The 21491-nt window shown below is 40.5% G+C and overlaps 1 protein-coding gene across 1 annotated transcript in view; it reads right to left on the bottom strand.

The window, feature by feature from the left end:
* Window positions 1-199: 199 nt before the first annotated feature.
* Window positions 200-21491, bottom strand: part of GRK7 (G protein-coupled receptor kinase 7) — a 31754-nt gene continuing 10462 nt past the window's right edge. Inside the window, exons 3-4 of the mRNA XM_073359803.1 lie at window positions 8834-9105; window positions 200-3337 (exon numbers count right to left, since the gene is read on the bottom strand). Of these exons, the coding sequence (XP_073215904.1) occupies window positions 2995-3337; window positions 8834-9105 (615 nt within the window). The 3' untranslated portion in view covers window positions 200-2994. The remainder of the gene's footprint in view (window positions 3338-8833; window positions 9106-21491) is intronic.

The raw sequence follows: 21491 nt of genomic DNA on the forward strand, positions 1-21491 counted from the left end.
TACAGTGAGGTGGTGGTTGTTTATTGTTTTGTTTTGATTCTCTTTAAGAGATTCCCTAATAGCATTCATGAACAGAATTATCCAACAGATATTGTATAACATCTTTCATATTAACTTGCAGAATAAGAAAGAAGAGAATTGGAGAAGTATTTTTAAAAGAAGAAAAAGAAACCACTCCTTTTATATTTAATCATCTCTGTACAAAAGTTAGGAACCATATTAGCAAATTTATTTGTTTACCTGTGATGTTAGATAATATTTTTTTAATATCTGAAACTTACGGTTTGATAGCTACATTATTTGGCATGAGCAAAGCTATTCTGTTAATAGTTTATTAATGTTATTGAAACCCAAATAGTGTACATTATAGGTGGTTATAGATACAGAGTATCTTTACCAATTCCTTTGTGTATCAGATGTAGAGGTCTAATCCTGTAGTTTCTACAGAGGCAAACCTTTGAGTTCAGTAGAAGATTTGCCTGTGTAAGGAATGCAGGAGTGGGTGTTAATGGCCCAATGCTGTAAGGAGCTGAATACCATCAGTTTCCATTGAAATCGGCAGAAGTTGGGCGGACTAAAGGGCCTAATTCTGCTAGTAGTTAGTACATAGTATAGTACTTACTAACGTATGAATAGTCATTAAATCTGTTATAGAGTTTTTGCAGAATTGAGTCTCGAATTAATTTAGGGTGTTCAAAACTAGAAATAAACAGAAATATATAAAGTTTTGTTCAAGAACTGGTTAAACTGTACATTTAGACTATATCAACTTACATACATCATTTTTCCATATCACTTATAAAAATAGTGCAATGTATTTTATTTTTGTGGCTGATTGAATTAACATTGGTATTATATTTAGAAACTTCTCTTTTTAAAGGCCAGTTACAAACTGGTGTGATTTATTTGTAGTTTAATTTAAACTACAGTTTAAACCAAATATAGACATGTATATCAGGAAACCTGCTAGAAAGTTGAACTTGGTAACAAAAAAATTGAATGTACAGTACATTCACAATCAAACATCAATTTCTTCATATAAGCTGTAATATAACTACTCAAAAGCATAAGCTTACACAATATTAAGTCAATTTCTTTTCTCAAATTCACTAGTTCACTCTCAGACTGATTAAGTTAAGATAGAGGAGAATTTGACCTATTCTTTCCGTCCTTATTCCTGCTGAACTTTTTACATTAATGAGAACTTGGACATATTACTACTGAATCATTCAGTGACTAAGGTGAACTGAGAAATCTAGATAGCCAAAAGACTCTTAAATTTGCTGTGATGCATGAAGTCCAAATTCATTATCTAATTACTGAGAGTATTACTTCATCATTTAAAAGCCTTTATTGAAAACTTTAGAACAACCAGAAACATTTGAATTAAGAAAAGGGGGGGGGAGAGAGATCAAGAAAGAAAATGAGTGTATTATAATGGCAGGCTCATTCATTTTCAGAACAAGTGCCTCCTCACCCTGTTATTGCTTTCATAGTTCACATACACAGAGTGATGGAGTGCTATCCTTCTATGTTTCCTGATGTAAGCAGAGTCAGGATGAACTCTACCCTGACATCTGGTGGCGAGTAGAGGTGGGTTGTGTAAAAGAATTTTAGGGGCTGATCTCATTTGCATAGGCACACCCACCCTGCCTAGATGGTCACTTTGGCTGCTGTAGGAGCCCTAGTTTCTCTGTTATTGGGGCAGGAATAAACTGTTATTATCCTGATTATGTGAATCGAGGACAGTGGAACTGTACTTGGCCTTTTGTTATGATGGAGGGACTCACCATCAAGTAAGCAGCACTCGCTAGGCAAGGGTCATGGGTTTCAAAACCTAGTGAGGGGAGAAAAGCTGGGGGTAGGTATTAATGTCTGGTAGTATAGGTCCCCCCCCCCGGTGAGGGTCCAACATGTCAATTGCACTATCTTCTCTCTCTACTGTGGAATATCAGAGCTAGTTTTGATTCTAACAGGAGTTTAGTTACAGGCTGCTAAGCTGAAATCATTTTGGGCCAATGGTGTACCAGCACTGAGGCTCCCTTACTACAAGCTGAAATCACTAAAGAGCTAAAATTACTAAGAGCTGAAATCACTGAGCGTTGTGTTAAGTGGGGGGGGAGGGAGGGCTGAAGCTATATTGCGGAGCAGTCTGCAAGATGGCTGGAGCAGCTCATGGGATGGTTGGTGGAGCGGAGTGGCTGCCAGAACAGAGCGACTCGTGGGATGGCTGGTGGAGCAGAGCAGGGCTGAGCCCCATGGAGAGGTTGGGCAATTGGCTTTGGACCACATAAGGTGCCCCTTAACCCCCCCATTTCCACCCAGGTTGAGAGGTAAAACTCTGCAGATAAACTTTTGAACGCTGGGGCTGCACTGACCAGGGACAGAGACTTTGGGGTTGTTGGACTTTTGGGACTTTGGGGGACTTTTGGGTTGCTGGACTCAAGAACCAAAGGCCCAATTTGCTTGGGGTGGGTTTTTGCTCATGGGTTGTGTTATGAATCCTGGTGGTGGTGTTTCCTCAACATAATGCCACATTGTTTCTCTCTGTTATTAAAAGGCTTTTGCTACACTCAGACTCTGTGCTTGCGAGAGGAGAAGTATCGCCTCTTAGAGGCGCCCAGTGGGGGTGGTATATAATTGTCCCAGGTCGCTGGGTGGGGGCTTGAGCCGGTTTTGCATTGTGTTATTGGAATGGAACCCCTAGATACTGAACCCGGCCCTTGTTGCTGCCAACTCTGATGGGCAGAGGGGTTACACTAAAATAAACTTGATTCTTCATCTTGATAACTTCCAACACAATAAACAGATTATCTCTGTTGCTAGAACAAAGTAGTAGAATATCCACTCAGCTTATGCTCCTACTTGTCCTGTTGATGTCATATTTTAGGTTGATCGGTTCTTGTTAAACAGCTTAGCTGAGTTTTTGAAACACTGTTAGAATCTGGAAAGTTCTGTGGTGCATTTTCACCCTTTTTGTTAATGATGTGATATTTATAACAACAAACAAACTCCTGACTTGGCTTCACCTCTGTTTGCACATCCCCCAGTAGCTACTCTGTTAGGATCATTCAGTTCTTCGAACAGTCCGGTTTCGATAATTTCTTCCTGCCACGGTATAGGGACAGCACCTGTCGCAAATTTCTTGAAGAATTGCTTATCTTTGTCATCAAACTCAATCCCCCTGATTTCAGAGAAGTCAGCAATGTCTGCAACATCTTTGGCATAGACAACTGATGGATCTGGCACAAAAGGGGGGTCTATGAGGCCTGCCTCCAGCCTATGGAAGTTAATTGTTTTGAAGAAAGCATGTTTTCTTGGATCATCGTCACTGCTCCTGCAATAAAGCAAGAGATTGTCAGTCAAAATTGTGATGTGCTAGCTAGCTCATGAAGGTGAACTATATATATACACAACTGAGAGAGCCCCAAAGCTGAATTATAGCTCCACATGTGGACACTCCTAGATTTTGGGAAAGTTTAATTGCACAACTTGGGTCTATTTTAATTTTAAATGGGTTTCATTAAACCATCCCTTTGTATAGTCTTTCAAAAGCCAAGGGTTGTTAGGTGCATAATGGGATCAAGATATTTTGTACTTTTCAGCTAGGAAAGTCAGGTTTTCAGTGGAACTGAAGCTAAGGAGGGGGAAATATTAGGACTATTGTTAACAACAAAAGCCCAGATAATTTGCTTTAGTTTAGGTAGAATAAGAATTCCAGGAAACTGTAGTAGGTGGTTCAATGGGTAATGCACTCAGCTGTCAACTCTGGAAACAGTGGTTTCAGAGTGAAACTGGTGACAAGTAAAACTGATGTTTGTGGTCTCATCTGAAATGTGTATTGGTCCACAGTGCGCGCAAACAGAAAAATCACACAAAGCCCAATACAAAAGCCATTATTCTCATGAGTATTTCTAATTCACATAAGTAGCCCCACTTAGCTCAATGGGTCTACTCAAATTGCAGGATCAGATCCAGAGATTGGTATGCTAGCAAAGGAATGCAAGCACATTTCCTAGCACCTTCGCACCCAATGACCCTCTATAGCTAAAACTATCCTAGGCCCTTACTACTATGAATATAAACATTAATAAAACTCACCCAAGAATTAAAAATAAAATGAATCAAACGTTTTTTAGACTTTTTCAAAATAAGTGTATCTTGGAAAGAATAACTGCAGTCCATGCAATGGGCTGAATTAAGGTTCTCTTTTCTTGAAGGAGAATCAGGAACACATGAACTATTGCAATGTGGGCCCACATTCAGATCCCAAGATGACCCCCCAGGACAGGAATAATCTGAGTCTTAGGGGTACAATCAAAATATACTATGATCCTTGATGTAGGCCCTGTCCTAGAATGTGCCACTTTTGAAACTTTAGCTGTCAAGAATGTGCAAAGATAACCTTTGAGGCCAGGTCTGTATTACGAAATTAGGTTGGTATAACTATGTCGCTCAGGGGTGTGAAAAATCCACACCCATTAGTGACAGTTAAATTGACCTAACCTCTGCTGTTGACAGTGATACGTTTTCCCATTGACATAGCTATAGCTTCTAGGGGAGGTGGATTAACTATAGTCACCTCAGAAGCCCTCCAGTTGGCATAGGTAGCATCTTCATTGAAGTGCTACAGCAGTGCAGGGTTTAATGTGTAGACCTGCCCTGAATTTTGAAGAAGCTATGAACAGGGAGAAAAACTGAGTAGTTCTTTTCCTGTATATATGGATGAAACAGCTTGGACTGGGCCCTACATGAGTTAAAGGAGTATGAAGAACCAAGCTATTGTGACAATACCAGGAAAACAGATTTGTCTCTATTCCTTGGCCTCAGTAAATAGCAGTGTTGTTAATGGGTTGAAGTTTTCTGATCACACTTTTTTACAAAGTCATATACTAAATAAAGACCACGCTTTCACACATTCACAGTGCACTATGGGATAATACTGAAGAACAGGATGTTCTATGGATATGATTCCCTACAACAAGGTTAAAAGAAAGAGATAATGCAAATTTCTGTTAAAGCCAATCATCTTCATTAATGTGTAAAAGCACCATTACTTAGTGACCAGATGCAGATGTGACCACAGAAAGTTCTGCTCTGCCATGCACAATAACAGACCCTTCAGCTTGAACAGCATCCTTAATTCCCTTTGCACTGCTTCCCATTCCCTAACTGCCCACTCCTGCTCAGAAAACTGCACTTTAGCTTCACTTCCTGGCAGCCTAATTCATGTAAGCATGTCTCCAGAGGCCACAGTCTTGTAAAAAAATGTGATCAAGGGAGCATAGCCATAGCCTGAGAAGCATCAGAGGCAGCCAGATGGGCCTCAAAGGTACACAGAGATGGTGTTACCCATCAAGAAGTGGCAAGGGAGATGTATACTACAGTGATGAGCACAGTAGGAAAACACAGATTAGATCAACAGAGCTTATGTTATTTTTACATATGGTCTTGCAAAACCTAGCTAGCTCAGTTAGTGACACATAAACACCGGTACAGCTGTGGAGCCTGAAGTCAATTGCTGACTGTCTTTATTAGCCTGAAGTGCATTAGAGCTGCAGATCAGATAATGAGAACTCACAGATTTGTGACTCTAGCAGCTCTGTCAGTCACCCTATAGAGTTACTGGGTGATTTCATACTCAGCATATTCATGCAGACTTTATTTTATTTTGCTTTTCTATAATATGCTATTAAAAGCAACAGAACTTGGTGTAGGCTCCACAATGGATTACTGCAGTGTTTCCCCCTCTTGATGTAATATATTTTCTTTTGATACCATCAGGAATAAATTTTTATTTTTTTAAAAATATGAAGCTACAGGAATGCCATCTAAAAGCACCTACTAATACGGTGCTTCTTCTACCTAGCCAGGACCCCTTCCCATGTGAATCTGATGTTTACAAAACGGTGACAGAAAAAGTGAATGAGCCTGTCTAACTTCTCTCAAGTTAACATTCCTCAATGAACTATTTCACTGTTCCATGGGACAGCATGGGAGAGGGGTGAGCAAGTTCCAAACAAGAGGGAGTGGAATCAGAGAGTGGAGAGAAAGGTGCTAATCTCTCCAAAATAAGCCAAAAACTCTGAGTCTTGGGTACAAAATTTAGAACATTTTCAAAAGGTCAGGTATGCAAATTAAAGCTGCCCTTGAACAGCTTTAACTTATGCAACAGGCACTTATGTAGATAACCCAAGGTCTGATTGACCTTAGCAGAATTACAAAGCTAATCTTTACATAAGGATGAGCTGTTCTTGAACAATATCTCCAGTGTAATAGGCAGAGACAGGGATTTTTTTTTAACATCATGTACAGAAAGGCTGGACTTCCCCTTGCCCATTTCTCATTAAACTGTGTGTTGAAGGGAGGGTAAGAAAAAATGGGACATTATCTTGTCATAAAACACAGGGTAAATTGCTCCATCTGTAGTTCTACTTGTTGGGCTGGTAGAAATTTTGGTGGGGAGAAGTGGGATCCTTTTCCCAGTCCCCCAAAAATGTGAAGTGGCACCAAACAGCAAAGAAAGTAGAGGCAGCATATTTTGAAAAATCAAAGCGGCAGAATGAAAAACCTCAGCACAAATAATTGTCTTGAGGTGCTTCTCCCACGCACCACTAAGGGCTAATGTAACATTAAGTAGGCAGAGAGATGGTTTTGTGGGGAAAGCACATGACTAGGATTGTGGTTCCATTAGAAGAGCAGTCTATTCCTAGCTCTTCCACAGACTTGCTGTATGACCTTGAACAACTCACTCAGACTCTCAAAGCCTCAGTTTCCCCAACTTTTAAGTGAGGGTGATAAAGCTTACTTCACACGGGTATTGTGAGTCTAAATGTATGTAAAGCACACTGAATTTCAGATGGAATGCTCTAAGTGAAGAGTATTACTATTATTGTGATAAACTAGGCAATTTCTGTCAGCTGTGTTGTAAGATAATTTGTTGCTAAATAGTATCTACAGTTTTCATTCAGTGTTAGAATTGTCAGCTTCCTTATAACGACAAAAAACGGGGAATCACAGCCTCTGTTCACATTTGAAATCCACACAGAAATACAGTATGTGGCTGATCAACCCATGACCATATCATATTGGTATGCAAGGATGTGTATTTTGGACATTCTTCTGTCAAAAAGCTGTGTAGCTATTATACTTGCCCTGCTGGAGAGAAGATTCATGTGATAAAATGATACACACTTCCCTGCTAAATCCTTGAAAAAATCAAATACAAGTCTTCACTTGTACATTAGATATAAAACACTGTTATATGATCTTCTATGCCATTCTTCAATGTGTTTTCAAATATCTTTAGGTTCTTTGTAAATGCAGTATGACGTTAATATTATTATTAATAATATTAATTTAATAATTTGTTTATTTATAATTTAAATTAATTAATAAATAAGATTGATTATACATCTTCACATTAAGCCCCTCCATTGCAAACAGGAGTTTTATATTCACTGCAAGCATTATCAGTGTCACAATGTGGCATTCAGATTAACACTGAATACTGCATAGAGAGGAATCTGGGCTGTTGGCAAATAACAAGTTTTACAAAATAGAAACCACTAATTTATTCTAATTACCATATGTTTCACAAATTTTACTGTACTGGTTACTGAATACTATATTTTATTGCTGAACAAGTGATAGAGACCATATTTTCTAGCTTCATAAACTGTTACTTACCATACCCTTCACAACACACCGTGCTATAATAAAAGTTTTAAGGAAAAATGTGCAATCTTTATACAGAAAAGACTCCCAGTAATTTCAACGGCAGATTTCTCTGTATTATTGCGTAGTATATACATAAAATGTGAAATGACTGAATTAAATGGGTCTGTTCACCTACTTTTTGGTAGGTTCTCAATCACGTTATATTGGAAAACTTGACTTGAATTGGTAGATAAATTTACAATCATGTTTGATGAAAGTTACTATGTGTTCTAAATTTAGCTACCACCAATTTCCTTTATATCTTATTACAGTGTACTTACTTGTCCTATAGATTGTCTTGTATTTATTCTGTCTTGACAGTACTGCTGTTGAATCTTTCACCATGTATCACTACAAAGGTATTTGAAAAGTTAAATACTATAATGTTTAGCTTTCCAATTACCTTATTATTCAAAGAATCTTTAGAATTGCTGACTCAGGGCCAAATCCAGCAGTCCTTTCAAAGGCAAAACTCCCATTAAGGCCGCAAATGGAATTTTTGCCTAATAAGGACATAAGTCCAAGTGTACTCTCCCTTCCAAATAGCCTTGGGATGATGGCAAGAGGACCAGGAAATTCTGTGGGTTTCCATTACATTGGCCTGTCAGTGAGAAGGTTTAGGATACCTGTTGTAGGAAACAAATGGTTCAGTCTTCCAACCCTGATACCTGCAGGCTTATTAGGGGTTGTCCCTTCATGCTGCTGCTTTGTAACCCTGATAGCACAGTTTCTACAAGAGTTGTGCTGACATAGACCAAGCATTCTGCAATCAAGTAGCATTATCTTAGATGCAGATATATACTAGAATATTCACTGTCTAGGGGGAAGAGAATATTATGGAGGTGGTTCCTCCCCTTCCTCAAAACCCTACAAAGCTCCAAAAGAGGAGCTACTATGGATTTCTGGGGAGGTAATGGGGATTGACGCCACAGAGGCAACATTCCTCCATTTCCATGCTCTCCCAAGAGAGATCTGCTAGAGCAAGATCACTTCCATTCATGGAAATGGAAAGGAAGATTGAGGTCTTTGCAGAAACTTTAGGATTTGGCCTCTATTTGTATGAAATAATGATTGCATAATTGATCTAGGCTTAAACATGGGAAATAAGCCATACCTGCTTCCTAAACGGTGCTCTGATTTCTTAGCCAAGAACAGCCTGCAAATATCTTTTGTTTCCTCCGTGAAGTTGGCATGCTCAAATTTCACCTCATCTTCCAAGGTTCTTTTTTTCACGTCATCCTTATTGACCTTTTCTTTGAAATCCTTGAATGGAGTTCGACCCGCAACCATCTCATAAATACTACATCCCATAGCAAACCAGTCCACAGGGTAGGAGTAATTCTCTTCCTTCAGGATTTCAGGAGCCATATAACCATTAGTCCCAGCCTATGGCAATCAAACATATATGTTTACTAGACAATGGCAATAATGAAATGCATAGGAGTAAGTACATTTTAATCTCCTACAGTTAATTACATCAAGCCACAAAATGTATCTGAAGGTATCAGTAGCAAACATGATAGAATTATGCTTATAGAAACTATAGATGACATTCGATATATATGCATCTATGTAATATCCATATAACAGGTTTGGCACATAATTGAATTATTTCTGTTGCTTAAATATCTTTCTGTATGTAAACTTTTAAAATATGATCTGAAAAGGAAAAATATGGATTTGTGCCATTTCTGCTTTTTATATAATGTATAAAGAAAGCCTGAGAGGTTTTGTTTTTTAAAAAATATTTCTTTCTGCTTTATTTTTTCTTTCACATTAGAAATTCAGGTCTTATCTACCTTGTTTTCCTGAAAGATTATGAAGAACTGAGGAACAGAAGGTATAGCACATCAGGAGAAACCAGGAAAGTGAAAAGTGATTAACTATTAACATTTATTTGACTTAACCATTTGGGAGAAATCCTTTCCTTAATAGGGATGCACCGCCCCCCCAGAGGCAATGCGTGTAGGAGGGCATGAGGGGGTCACGTGCCCCCCTTCGATTTCTGCCAGGGATTTTATATATATATAGTTTTTGCAGGGAGTGGATTCAAATACATACCCCCCCACTATCAACAGTAAGATGTCACCTCTGCCATTCTCATCCCTTCAATTAACAGCAGAGAACACTCTTAAACCCACATCTCTGAGTCATCTAAGTAGTTTCCTTGCAAAAACAGGAAAGAAAACATTCAATTTTCCTGATATTTTAAGGTTCAAAAAGCAACAACAAAATGATACCTTTCAGGTTTTCTTTAAAATTCATTACAAAACACAAAAGAAAACAGATCCAGTTCCCCCTTCCAGGTCCCTTGTAAGCAACGCACCAGCGAGTGAGCCTTGCTTGAATATTCTGTTGTATTCTGCATTCATGTTGGGGAGAATTAAGGAGTCAGCATTAGTTAGTTGCAGCACATAACTCTGAATTAAGAACACTTCTAGATATAGGACAAACTGACCATGCCCTATGGATATAACTGCAATCCTCCTATTGCCAGATCTGTATCACTCATATTGTAGGGCAGGCAAAGTAGGATTCCAAATGAGTTCTACTGGCTTTCTGGTAAGTTGATTTCCTTGAGAGGAGGAAATCACTCTTCGTCTACACTGCCAAGGTGTTACCATCATTAGTGCGGGTGGAAGCCTTAGTATAGATAAGGCTCCCACAACCAGACCCATTTTTACCCCAGTATTAGTTATACCTGTTATCTAGCAGGTTTAACTAGCAGAGTGGTAAAAGTGCCAAAAGTCACTTGAGCTTTTTCTATGCCTTTTTGAACTGATGGGAATCTTTCTTCTTTTTCTTTTTAGGATAGACATGGTCTTGGTGCAAAATCCAATTGACAGTTGTTCAAGATTGTGGTTGCTATTAGTACCAGAGTTCTACTGTTGGCTGAGGGAGTCACTCTAAGCCAAAACAGAGGTCCCTCAGGAAAGGATAACTGAAATCATAGCTCATTTGGGACACACGAAGGAATTTGTGAGTGGTACAATTAAACACATGCACAGGCAGTTTCAGTATGAGCAGTGGGAAGGCTATTACTCCTTCAGCTTTAGATACAACGTTCCTCTCTTCGTCAGTTTTTCAACCCCCTATAAACCTCAGCTCCTGCCAATGTGAGATATATCATCTATCTATATCCATCCCCTAATATAGCTAGGCCAGGTCATTGTTTATAAAAGGTAGGCAGTAGATGAAATACCCTTCCTTTTCCTTGCTACTAACTATTCTCATTTAGAGACATGGGGCCAAATCATCCCCTTTGCTGAGAGGCAGGAGGGAGATGAGAGCACAACTATCAGCCAGATTTGGCCAGTAAGCAAAGAAGGAAGAATGGAGCCAAAGTGGCACTGTCTCTCTTGTTGACTCACCAAGTCCACAGAAGTTACCCTGCTTTGTAGAGTTATATGAGGTGGATGGCGCTCTCAGTCTGACCCGAGGCAATCTGCACTATTTGTATTGGATTTTCCCACTGGAATTTGATTCTGCCCCAGGGAGAGTTGAAATCTTATTCATGGCTACTCCTCCATTCAGAAAGGGGGCATTGTGTAACTGTGGACCAGAAAACCAGAGTCATGCCATCTGGAGGAGAGATGAGGGACCAGGGAGAAGTACAGAGAGGCCGATTTCTACACAAGTGCCCTAATGTGCGGGTAGAACTGGAGTCCCTGTGAACAGTGGGCAGCTACATGATCAGAAAGCCACACCATTTATGCTATCTGCATGTCTACAGACCCACAAGGGGTTGTATGGTGGGAACTATGCACAGCCTCCGAGGTACTTTTTGCTTGTCTTGTTTTTTAGTGGGAGGCAATAAGCATTCTCAGTTTGATTAGGCCAGAGGTGAAGTTGATTTAGTGAGTGATACCCTGAAAAGCTGGTGAGCCATTTCATCATCAAATGGAGTCACAGAGAGCAACACAATAATCACAGTGTTACATCCTGGCATTGTGTTTCTGTTAAGACATTGCTGTACTGGAATTCAGCCTCATCACCTGCTGAACAATATCAAGACACATGACACAGCAGTGTCAGAATGTCATTCCTTGATCGTCAGTGTGGGTTACTGTAGCTCCATTCAGCAATACTTCTCTCTTTCACCCCTCTCTTTTCCCTTCCCCAGCACGGCTGCTTGAAGGGGTGGTTGCTAGGTGCCTTTAGCCTATTTGATATGCATAAACGGCATAACTGTGTTAATTATGCAATATAGGAGGTGGCTTTGACTGATGTGACGCTCATGCTCCTGGTGCTCAGGCAAAGCAAGGGGAGCTCCAGTCCTACCCATAGATTCAAAGGAACTGTAGGACAGGGTCCAAACACCACCCTATACTGGAAACCTACTGACCGCTATACTTACCTACATGCCTCCAGCTTCCATCCAGGACACATCACAGAATCCATTGTCTACAGCCAAGCCCTAAGATACAACCGAATTTGCTCCAATCCCTCAGACGGAGACAAATACCTATAAGATCTTTATCAAGCATTCTTAAAACTACAATACCCACCTGGGGAAGTGAGGAAACAGACTGACAGAGAGAGACGGGTACCCAGAAATCACCTACTACAGGACAGGCCCCACAAGGAAAATAACAGAACACCACTGGCCATCACGTACAACCCCCAGCTAAAACCTCTCCAGCACATTATCAACGATCTACAACCTATCCTGGAAAATAATCCCTCACTCTCCCAGACCTTGGGAGACAGGCCAGTCCTCGCTTACAGACAGCCCCCCAACCTGAAGCAAATACTTACCAGCAACTACACACCACACCACAGAAACCCTAACCCGGGAATCAATCCCTGTAGCAAACCTCGTGGCCTACTCTATCCCCATATCTACTCTAGCGACACCATCAGAGGACCCAACAACATCAGCCACACCATCAGAGGCTCATTCACCTGCATGTCTACTAACGTTATATATGCCAGCAATGCCCCTTTGCCATGTTCATTGGCCAAACTGGACAGTCCCTACGTAAAAGAATAAATGGACACAAATCGGACATCAGGAATGGTAACATACAAAAGTCAGTAGGAGAACATTTTAATCTTCCTGGACATTCTATAACAGATTTGAAAGTAGCTATACTTGAACAAAAAAACTTCAGAAACAGACTTCAAAGAGAAACAGCAGAACTAAAATTCATTTGCAAATTTAACACCATTAATTTGGGCTTGAATAGGGACTGGGAGTGGCTGGCTCATTACAGAAGCAGTTTTGCCTCTCCTGGAATTGACACCTCCTCATCTATTATTGGGAGTGGACTACATCCACCCTGATCGAATTGGCCCTGTCAACACTGGTTCTCCACTTGTAAGGTAACTCTCTTCATGTGTCAGTATATTTATGTCTGCATCTGTAATTTTCACTCCATGCATCTGAAGAAGTGGCAGTTTTACCCACAAAAGTTTATGCTCAAATGAATCTGTTAGTCTTTAAGGTGCCACCGGACTCCTTGTTGTTTTTGTGGATGCAGACTAACACAGCTACCCCCTGATAGGTGCACCATTGTTTCAGTGGAAATTAGCAATGGTTCAGCAAGGTGATGGTTGGGGTCAGATTAGGTTTAGGTGAGGGATCAGGATTGGGATTAAAGGCTGAATCAGGGGTAGAGTCTGAGGTTCTAATGTAATGGAACTGTAATTCTGTGAGCTATTATGAAAATTCAGCTCAAAGTGAGGGAAGTCTTGCAAGATCTGCTATTCTCATGAGGTTTCCACCATTGTGTCCAAAACCTTGTGAGAGCCGCTTCTCACAAAATTTCAGCAGAATTTGAATGCAAATTGAACAGAACTCTGGTTCTAGTTCTAGACCTGGCCCAGAATCCAAAATAAAGGAATGAGTTAAAATGTCAGAGTTCAAATCCAGCTTCCCACTCCTTTAAATTCAAAGGGATTCAGATTTGACCATTCTCTAGTGGAAAATATATATATATGTTACAAATGGCAATCCTATTGTTTGATATGTAGATATTGACCCATATGCCAAAGAAACCAGGGGAGGAAGAAACAGAGTAAATCTCTCTACAATTTCAATTAGCACAGGAACTGGCAAGCAGAAGGGCAAATGGAATTTAGATTTCTCTGCCTTCTCCTATATAGCTAAAGGTCTGGGCAAAAAGTTTTTATTGAAGAGAAAGGACTATAAAACCACAAGCACTCAGCTACGTAAACAACTGAGCAGTAAATAAGGAAAACAGGAAGGGAGGTGCTGAAATAAGAAGATGCAGGGTGTTGTCAGGAAACATACTGACCAGAACAATTCAGTGGCCTGAACTGGCAGAGCAAACATCTTTCAAGTGAAGATTTAGCTATATTTGTTGGGATAGGATTGGATTGGAGGAAAGCTGGAATTTGCACAGTCTTTACTCTTATATGCACAAATCATATGCATTAGCTAGGCATGTCTCATTAGGCACTTTCAGAAAAAAATAATGGAGGACCCACAGCATGTGGTGTCTCCACACTTTTTTGGAAGAGGCAAAATCCAGGCAGTCCATGTGCCTCTTTCTCTGCCAGTAGTTCTTCTGGCATGCAGCTAGAGTCCAATGCCAACATTCTGGGCTTCCACTCATCTCTGTCATGGAAACCTTTTATTTGAATTGTAGAGGGTGAGTAAGATGCTTTATTTTTTCTACTTTGTTCAAACGCTTGCATTAAACTGAATTTTAATGTTCTTGTTTTAAGTGGGACTTTTAAAGCAATTTCTGTCTTCTTTTTTTAATTTAAAGAGGAACAGCCAGAAATATAAAATCGAAGTCGATGACCAAATTCTGCTGTCAGATATATGAATCAGATTGATGGGCACCCCATACATAAATACAAGGGTAAAATGTGGCTTTAGAATTTATACCAAAAGGGCCAATCCAGCCACCAGCCGCACAAGGAATTTCTGTTAACGGCAATAGCTATTTTGAGAATGGATTGACAAGACATAGTTGAATTGATGTAAGGAGCACGCTGAAGAGAGAAAACTCCTTTTTGAAATTTTATTTTGTGTATTTTTAAGAAGTCACCTTATTTTTAATGTGTTCTCATAACACAAGACTTAACTCTGGGAATCACCACATACACTCAAGTCACACTGGAACCAAAGGAGCTTAGCACATTGTGAGGGCTTTCAGAAGGACTGGGCTTAAAATTTGAATGCTTATACACTGACCATACTGTCCTGAAAAAAGTAAAGTACTAGTAATGCCCTGGGTAAAACACTGTGGCATCTGGGCTCCTAGCAAATAGGGTATGGGAAGAAACACAATATAACTCTGCAGTTTCCATCAGCACAGGAACTGGCAAACAGAGGTGAAAAAATGGGATTTTTCTCTCTCTACCTTTCCCCATAGATCTTTACAAAACAAATTCAGTCGACATCATAAACCAAACAGCAAAGCAAATCAGAACATCTATCTTTTGTTTGCCATGGCACAAGAACTGTTGAACGGGGGAAAAAACCAAGCTGAGTTTAGCTCTATCAGCTCTTTCCTGGGGCTCAGTTCTTCTTTCCTCCAAGGGGTGCCACTGACTGCTTTGTTCTCTTTCCCAGCTGTTCCTCTGCTCCTTCAGCAGTGACCTTACCAGACACTGGAGGAATGTAACATTAGACCACAGGAAGCTGTTGATAGCTCTAAATTTCAAGATATTTTTTCTGTCTATGAGTTCCTGGGCCCCAGACCGAGGAAGAGAATAACTGATCTTTCTTTGCCATTCATTGAATAATGGTAATTTGAATCTTTTATTTTTTCCCAGAGCAACTGTGAGGAGGAATGGAGAAAAACTGAAAGTGGTGATACAGAACTACAGTTTCCCATTATCCTGTTATCTTGGCAAATAATCACATTACAGCAATAATCTACTTGATCGCTTAAAATAAATGGGGTGATTATTTTTAAAGCCAAGATAAAATTAGGTTTCTGTAACAAATGAAAACATTCCTTGTTTGTATCCTATAAAAAGACTTACAGAACCCAGAAGAATTTAGCACAGCTGCAATTACTGCTTAGCAAATACAAGGACTTCCTACGGTTTGTCTACACTGCAGTAGAGAGATGTGATTCCCAGAGTGGGGAGACAGACTTGTGCTAGCTCAGCTCAAGCTAGTTTACTAAAATAGCAGTAGCTGCTTCCAATAGAAGTTTTTATCCAAGCTCTGGCATTGCCTTCCTTTGGAACTTTGGGCAAGTCCTTTACCTTCTCTGCCTCAGTTTCTCCATCCATAACATAGGGATAATATTACTTCCTCACTAAAGAGGGGTGTTTTGAGAATTAATTACTTAATGGTTGTAGAATACCATATAAGTATTATTAGTGTAAGAGAATAATTTCAGACTACTCTGCATATACTTTAGGAGATCCTCTGGAAATGAATGCAAAAATAGTATCAGATCTTTTAATAGCACTATGTGTGGACGACTTACTCAGCAGAAGTCATCAAACAAATATTACATTCTGTGCAGGTGTTTTCCTTCTCTGTTTATGAAGTCTCTCTGTTTACTTCTCTCAGTAGCTTAGCAGGAAATATTAGCAGGTGATGATGAGCCAAATCTTCTATAGTGCTCAGCACCCTTAACTGCCACAAAAATCTGTGGGATTTGAGGGTGCTTGCATCTTATTGGCATCTCTTAGCATCATGACTCACGTTAGAGATACAATTAGGTTAAAGTCACTCTAAATAAAGAGACAAATTCAGCGAACACATACATGGGTACAAGCCCAGACTTCACCTGCTCCTGTGGCTGTAGAGTCTGTGCCTAGTTTTCCATTTTGACAACATATTATTAATGTGTTTGGGAGTGGGGAGGAAAAGGACTTTTTTTTTCAGTCATTTTGGGCCAGATTTTGATACCCTTAATCGCACTGAGTGGAACCTTACTCTGAAAAGAAAGGGACTGTTCACAATGTGATCAAGGGTGCTTGGATTTTGTGAGTAGCCTAAATCTACAGTACCACATCTTATGGATTGCTCACAAAAGTATCATGTAAACCTCATTCAGCCAAAGGCAGCCAAATCAACATTTCAAAGAAAAATATGACTGGCCAAGTATTTTAGGCCATATAACCCTTTCCCTGCCACATGCATGTTTCTGACAAGATTCAGTAAATACACACAAAATGTGTGCCTTGCATTCATACCATACTGATCACAAAAAAACTGTCAGATAGGTTCCTATATTTCAAAAATAATTATACGAAGATTTCAAACCATTATATAAACTGCTATATGGTACTTGAAGACATCACTCCAATATACTTATGCCTCATGGTTTCCATAATAACTAATGTGCTTCAAAGACAAAGAGACTAAAATTAATAATAGTATTTATATGGTGTTTTTCATCTTCCAAGAGCTTCAAAAATGTTCATTAATTAATCCTCATAACAGCCCTATGCTCTAGGTAAGGAATATTATCTCTCTTTTTACTGTTTAGTAATTATGAGTGACTGTTAGGTTGGGCTGTGCAGGATCGAGCCTTTAATGCCAAACAAAGTCCCTTTGTGCTACTCCAGTGACGCAAGGGGGACTTAAAGCTGGCCTAAAGGGGCCCAGGGGTTCCCATGACATTAAAAAATCCTCCTGGTGATCACCTGCTCTCCTCCACTGTGTAGGATGTGGGTCAGAAATTAGAAAGTAGGTGGCTAAAGCACTCTGGATGCTGGTGATCTTGGGCCAGTGAAAGAGCCTTTCAGCCAGGCCCAGAATTGAGGGAGGCAGAAAGGCGGGACAGAGTCACCTTTGCTTCCCCCATTCTGCTCAGCATGATGTTGACACCTCTAAGGATCAAGACCTGGTAAAGTGCTGTGAGATTCATGGATAAAGAGAGGTTTCAGAGGAACAGCCGTGTTAGTCTGTATTCGCAAAAAGAAAAGGAGTACTTGTGGCACCTTAGAGACTAACCAATTTATTTGAGCATGAGCTTTCGTGAGCTACAGCTCACTTCATCTGATGAAGTGAGCTGTAGCTCACGAAAGCTCATGCTCAAATAAATTGGTTAGTCTCTAAGGTGCCACAAGTACTCCTTTTCTTTTTATGGATAAAGAGACAAAGTACTACACTATTATATGATCACTAACAGATGCTTTATAACAGTGGTTCTCAACCTTTTTTCATTTGTGGAACCCAAACAAATTTCAAATGGATGTGCGGACCCCTTTGGAAATCTCAGATTTAGTCAGCAGACCCCCAGGGGTCCATGGATCACAGGTTGAAAACTACTGTTCCATGGTAACAACAACCTTTCGCAGATCCCTTAGACATAGGTAGTAGACCCCCAGGAATCCGTGAACAACAGGTTGAGAACTACTGCTTTATACCATCTAGCAGGATCCATTAAAAAAAAAACAACAAAATCCCACTAGTGAAAAAGAGTAAACTCAATGTATCAGAGAGTTATGATGAAATCAGTGCTGGTTTTGAAAGTATTAAATAGTAGTAATATATAAAATAATCACTTTGTTGCTAATTCTGAACAAATGCTGAGCTGTCACTTTAAAAGCACAAAGGAAGAGTATCTTCTACAGAATCTTAACCAACAGGATTGGTATGTATTAATGAATAAAGATCAGCAGTATCAGAACTGGCTAAGTTATTTTTCATTTCAGAATTGTGACCCACTACCCACAAGTTCTTAGTTATCTTGAAATGAAACTGCAAGTTTCAGGAACATCTAAATAGCTTTTCTTTTGTTTTCCTAAGAAACCTAATCTTACAAAAAACAAACATACAGGAGGGCAAAGGGACATTTTGAATATGATTTTAACCAAAACATGTTTTTCCTATTCAAATATTATGATGTCCTTCAAATATATAAAACACAGCACAGGAAAACTGTTAAGAAGCCTATATACACATCTTAAGGGGCTTTGCTTTTATGATTATTATAATGTCAATAGAATCCCTTCAAGTGTTTGCATAACTTTATCGCTCACAGTTATCAGTGTAGCATTTAACCTCCCTCTCTCTCTGGCTTGCATATGTTGTTGCTTGCAGACTGTATTGTCCCTGCTTGTCTGGGCCTGATCCTGCTTTCTTCGAAGAACCATCCCTCCCCATGAACGTGGGCCTTGTCCCATTACCCATTTAGCCAGGAGGGTGGGTGCCGCAATTAGCCCCAACCATCCTGGTCCCCTTTCTTCATTTCCTTTCTCTCTTGTTGCTCTAAGGTGATCATTCTGCCAAGTAGGTAGGGATCCTTTCTGAGAGAAAGCACAGGTACAGTGTGTTATCTTGAAAAATTTTCTTTACACATCTTATGATTTGTCTGTTTGTTCAGTCACTGTTGGTGCTATTAGGGAAGAAATGCTTCTTAACAATGTAATATTATATTGTCTCGGTGCAATCTAGATGGAACGTGACTCCCTGCTTCTTAGCTCATGGCTGCTGCTGTCCTACTATGGCTACTGCTTCCTACCCGCAGAAGGCTATTCCCTGAGCCTAGGGCAGGTAAGAGTGGGTACTTAAATTGACCAGGTTTCGTCCTGAGCCCAGGACGGGTAAGGGTGGGTGCCTTATGCCCCAAGCCCAGGATGGGAAAGGGTGGGGTGCCTAAATTAACCAGGTTACGCCTTGAGCCCATTGTAGGGTAAAGGTGGGATGTCCTAGATTGTGCACACACTCTTACCTGCACTAAAAGCTACATTAATGTTAACTATTTACTTGTAAAATACTTGACTTACCACAACAACGACACTCAGTATGGCCCAAGCCTGCTCCTACTGAAATCAATGGCAAAATTCCACTGACTTCAGTGGAACATGATTTGGCCCCCTAACATTGGGCATACTACATATCTTAAGGCACTGAAGTTAACACACAAGCAAAATCCTGCTCACCTTTCTTACACCAATGAATTCAGCATTACTACACATATAAATAAGATCAGCAAGACTGGGCTCCATATGCAACAATATAAGAAGTAGATACGTGCAACATGACCGAGTTACAACTGCTGTGGAAACTCTAGCCCAGCTCATCCACTCCAGTAGTAAAACCCACAGGAGGAAGACGAGGGAAGGAAAGATATGTAAAAATTGCTTTGTGAAGATGCCCCCATAGTGTTCTGTCAAGAAGATGGAGTTTGCCTCATATGCAAAAGCCTATGCTAGAGATAATTATAAACAGTTATGGGTTTTTAAAAATTATTTATTTAATAAGTTTTAATAAGCTTATAAATCTTTGCCATATGTAAATATCAGAAACAAAACAATCATTACAACAGTTAGATTTTGTTTAAAGAGACATTATACAGGAATATAGTCACAGATCTTTCAATTTAACAAGGTGTTATGGTATTATTGAGTGAGCATCGTTATAAAACTATGTTGTTTCCAATGAAGCATGTTTTTAATCATGACTGTCCTTGTCCACATGTAGAACAAAATTATGTTTAATACGGGTCTTTGTTAAAAGACTAACCTATTATCTAACACAATGCATTTTTCCCAGTAGAGATAAAGCCTACAACAGTGGTTCTCAAACTTGTTCTGCCACTTGTACAGGGAAAGCCCCGGGTGGCCGGGCCGATTTGTTTACCTGCCACGTCCTCAGGTTCGGCTGACTGCGGCTCCCAGTGGCCGCGGTTCGCTGCTCCAGGCCAATGGGAGCTGCTGGATGCGGCGTGGGCCAAGGGACGTACTGGCCGCCACTTCCAGCAGCTCCCATTGGCCTGGAGCAGCGAACCGCGGCCACTGGGAGCCGCAGTCAGCCGAACCTGAGGACGCGGCAGGTAAACAAACCGGCCCGGCCACCCAGGGGCTTTCCCTGCACAAGCGGCAGAACAAGTTTGGGAACCACTGGCCTAGAGATTTGCGGCAGTGCAGCTACACTGGTAGCTAGCAAGTGATAGCTGTAATTGGGGCAAATTCACTGTGTAGAAAAGGACTAATATTTTGCCTGCAAATATGTTGATTTAGAGGGATCTTCATTAAGATCTTGACTGCTTAATAATTATGAAAGGCTATGGGTGCCAGGGGCTCCCTTGGCTCCCCCTCTCCCCCCCCGGGATTACTGTCCATCATTCACACTCTTTCCCCCCATATTTCATAACACATGAGGGGTTCTATGAGTCAAACACACGAGAAAGGGAGCATAAGAACAGTCATACTAGGTCAGACCAATGGTCCATCTAGTCCAGTATCCTGTCTTCCAACAGTGGCCAATGCCAAGTGCTTCAGAAGGAATGAACACAACAGGCAATCATCGAGTGATCCATCCACTGTCATCCCAGCTTCTGGCAATCAGAGGCTAGAGACACCAGAGCATGGGATTGCATCCCTGACCATCTTGACTAATAGCCATTGGTGGACTAGCCTCCATGAACTTATCTAGTTCTTTTTTTGAATCCCAGACAAAAATCTGGTTGAAAACAAATAAAGGCAAAAGTGGTCTCTCTCTGAGGCAGTCTTTCAGGATTCAGCTCTATGAGCTTGGTCTATCAGTTTATTGCCTCTTAGTGGGGCCTACCTTCTGCCCCTCCACTTGGGGCATACTGCTTTGCTGCCAGTCAGTGCAGCTTCAGGAAAGATTCGGCCTGTGACTGTCTCCTTCTCAGCTGACCTGTCTCTGTTGTCAGCAATCTGAGGTGGAACAGCCTTCTTCCTGTTCACCAACCCTTCCTGTGACAGGTTTCCCTTTTTAAGTTCTTCCCACTCCAGGCTGATCTAGCCTTGCAGGTGTGCCTCATTAGGACTGAACAGGCCCAGAAGGGTTTGTTAGTCTCCCTTTCCTGCAAGCCAGAGTGAGGGCATGTCCCTTCACAAGAGCATAAAGAAAA

Source organism: Lepidochelys kempii, chromosome 9 (assembly GCF_965140265.1).
Source record: "Lepidochelys kempii isolate rLepKem1 chromosome 9, rLepKem1.hap2, whole genome shotgun sequence".
Taxonomy (NCBI): domain Eukaryota; kingdom Metazoa; phylum Chordata; order Testudines; family Cheloniidae; genus Lepidochelys; species Lepidochelys kempii.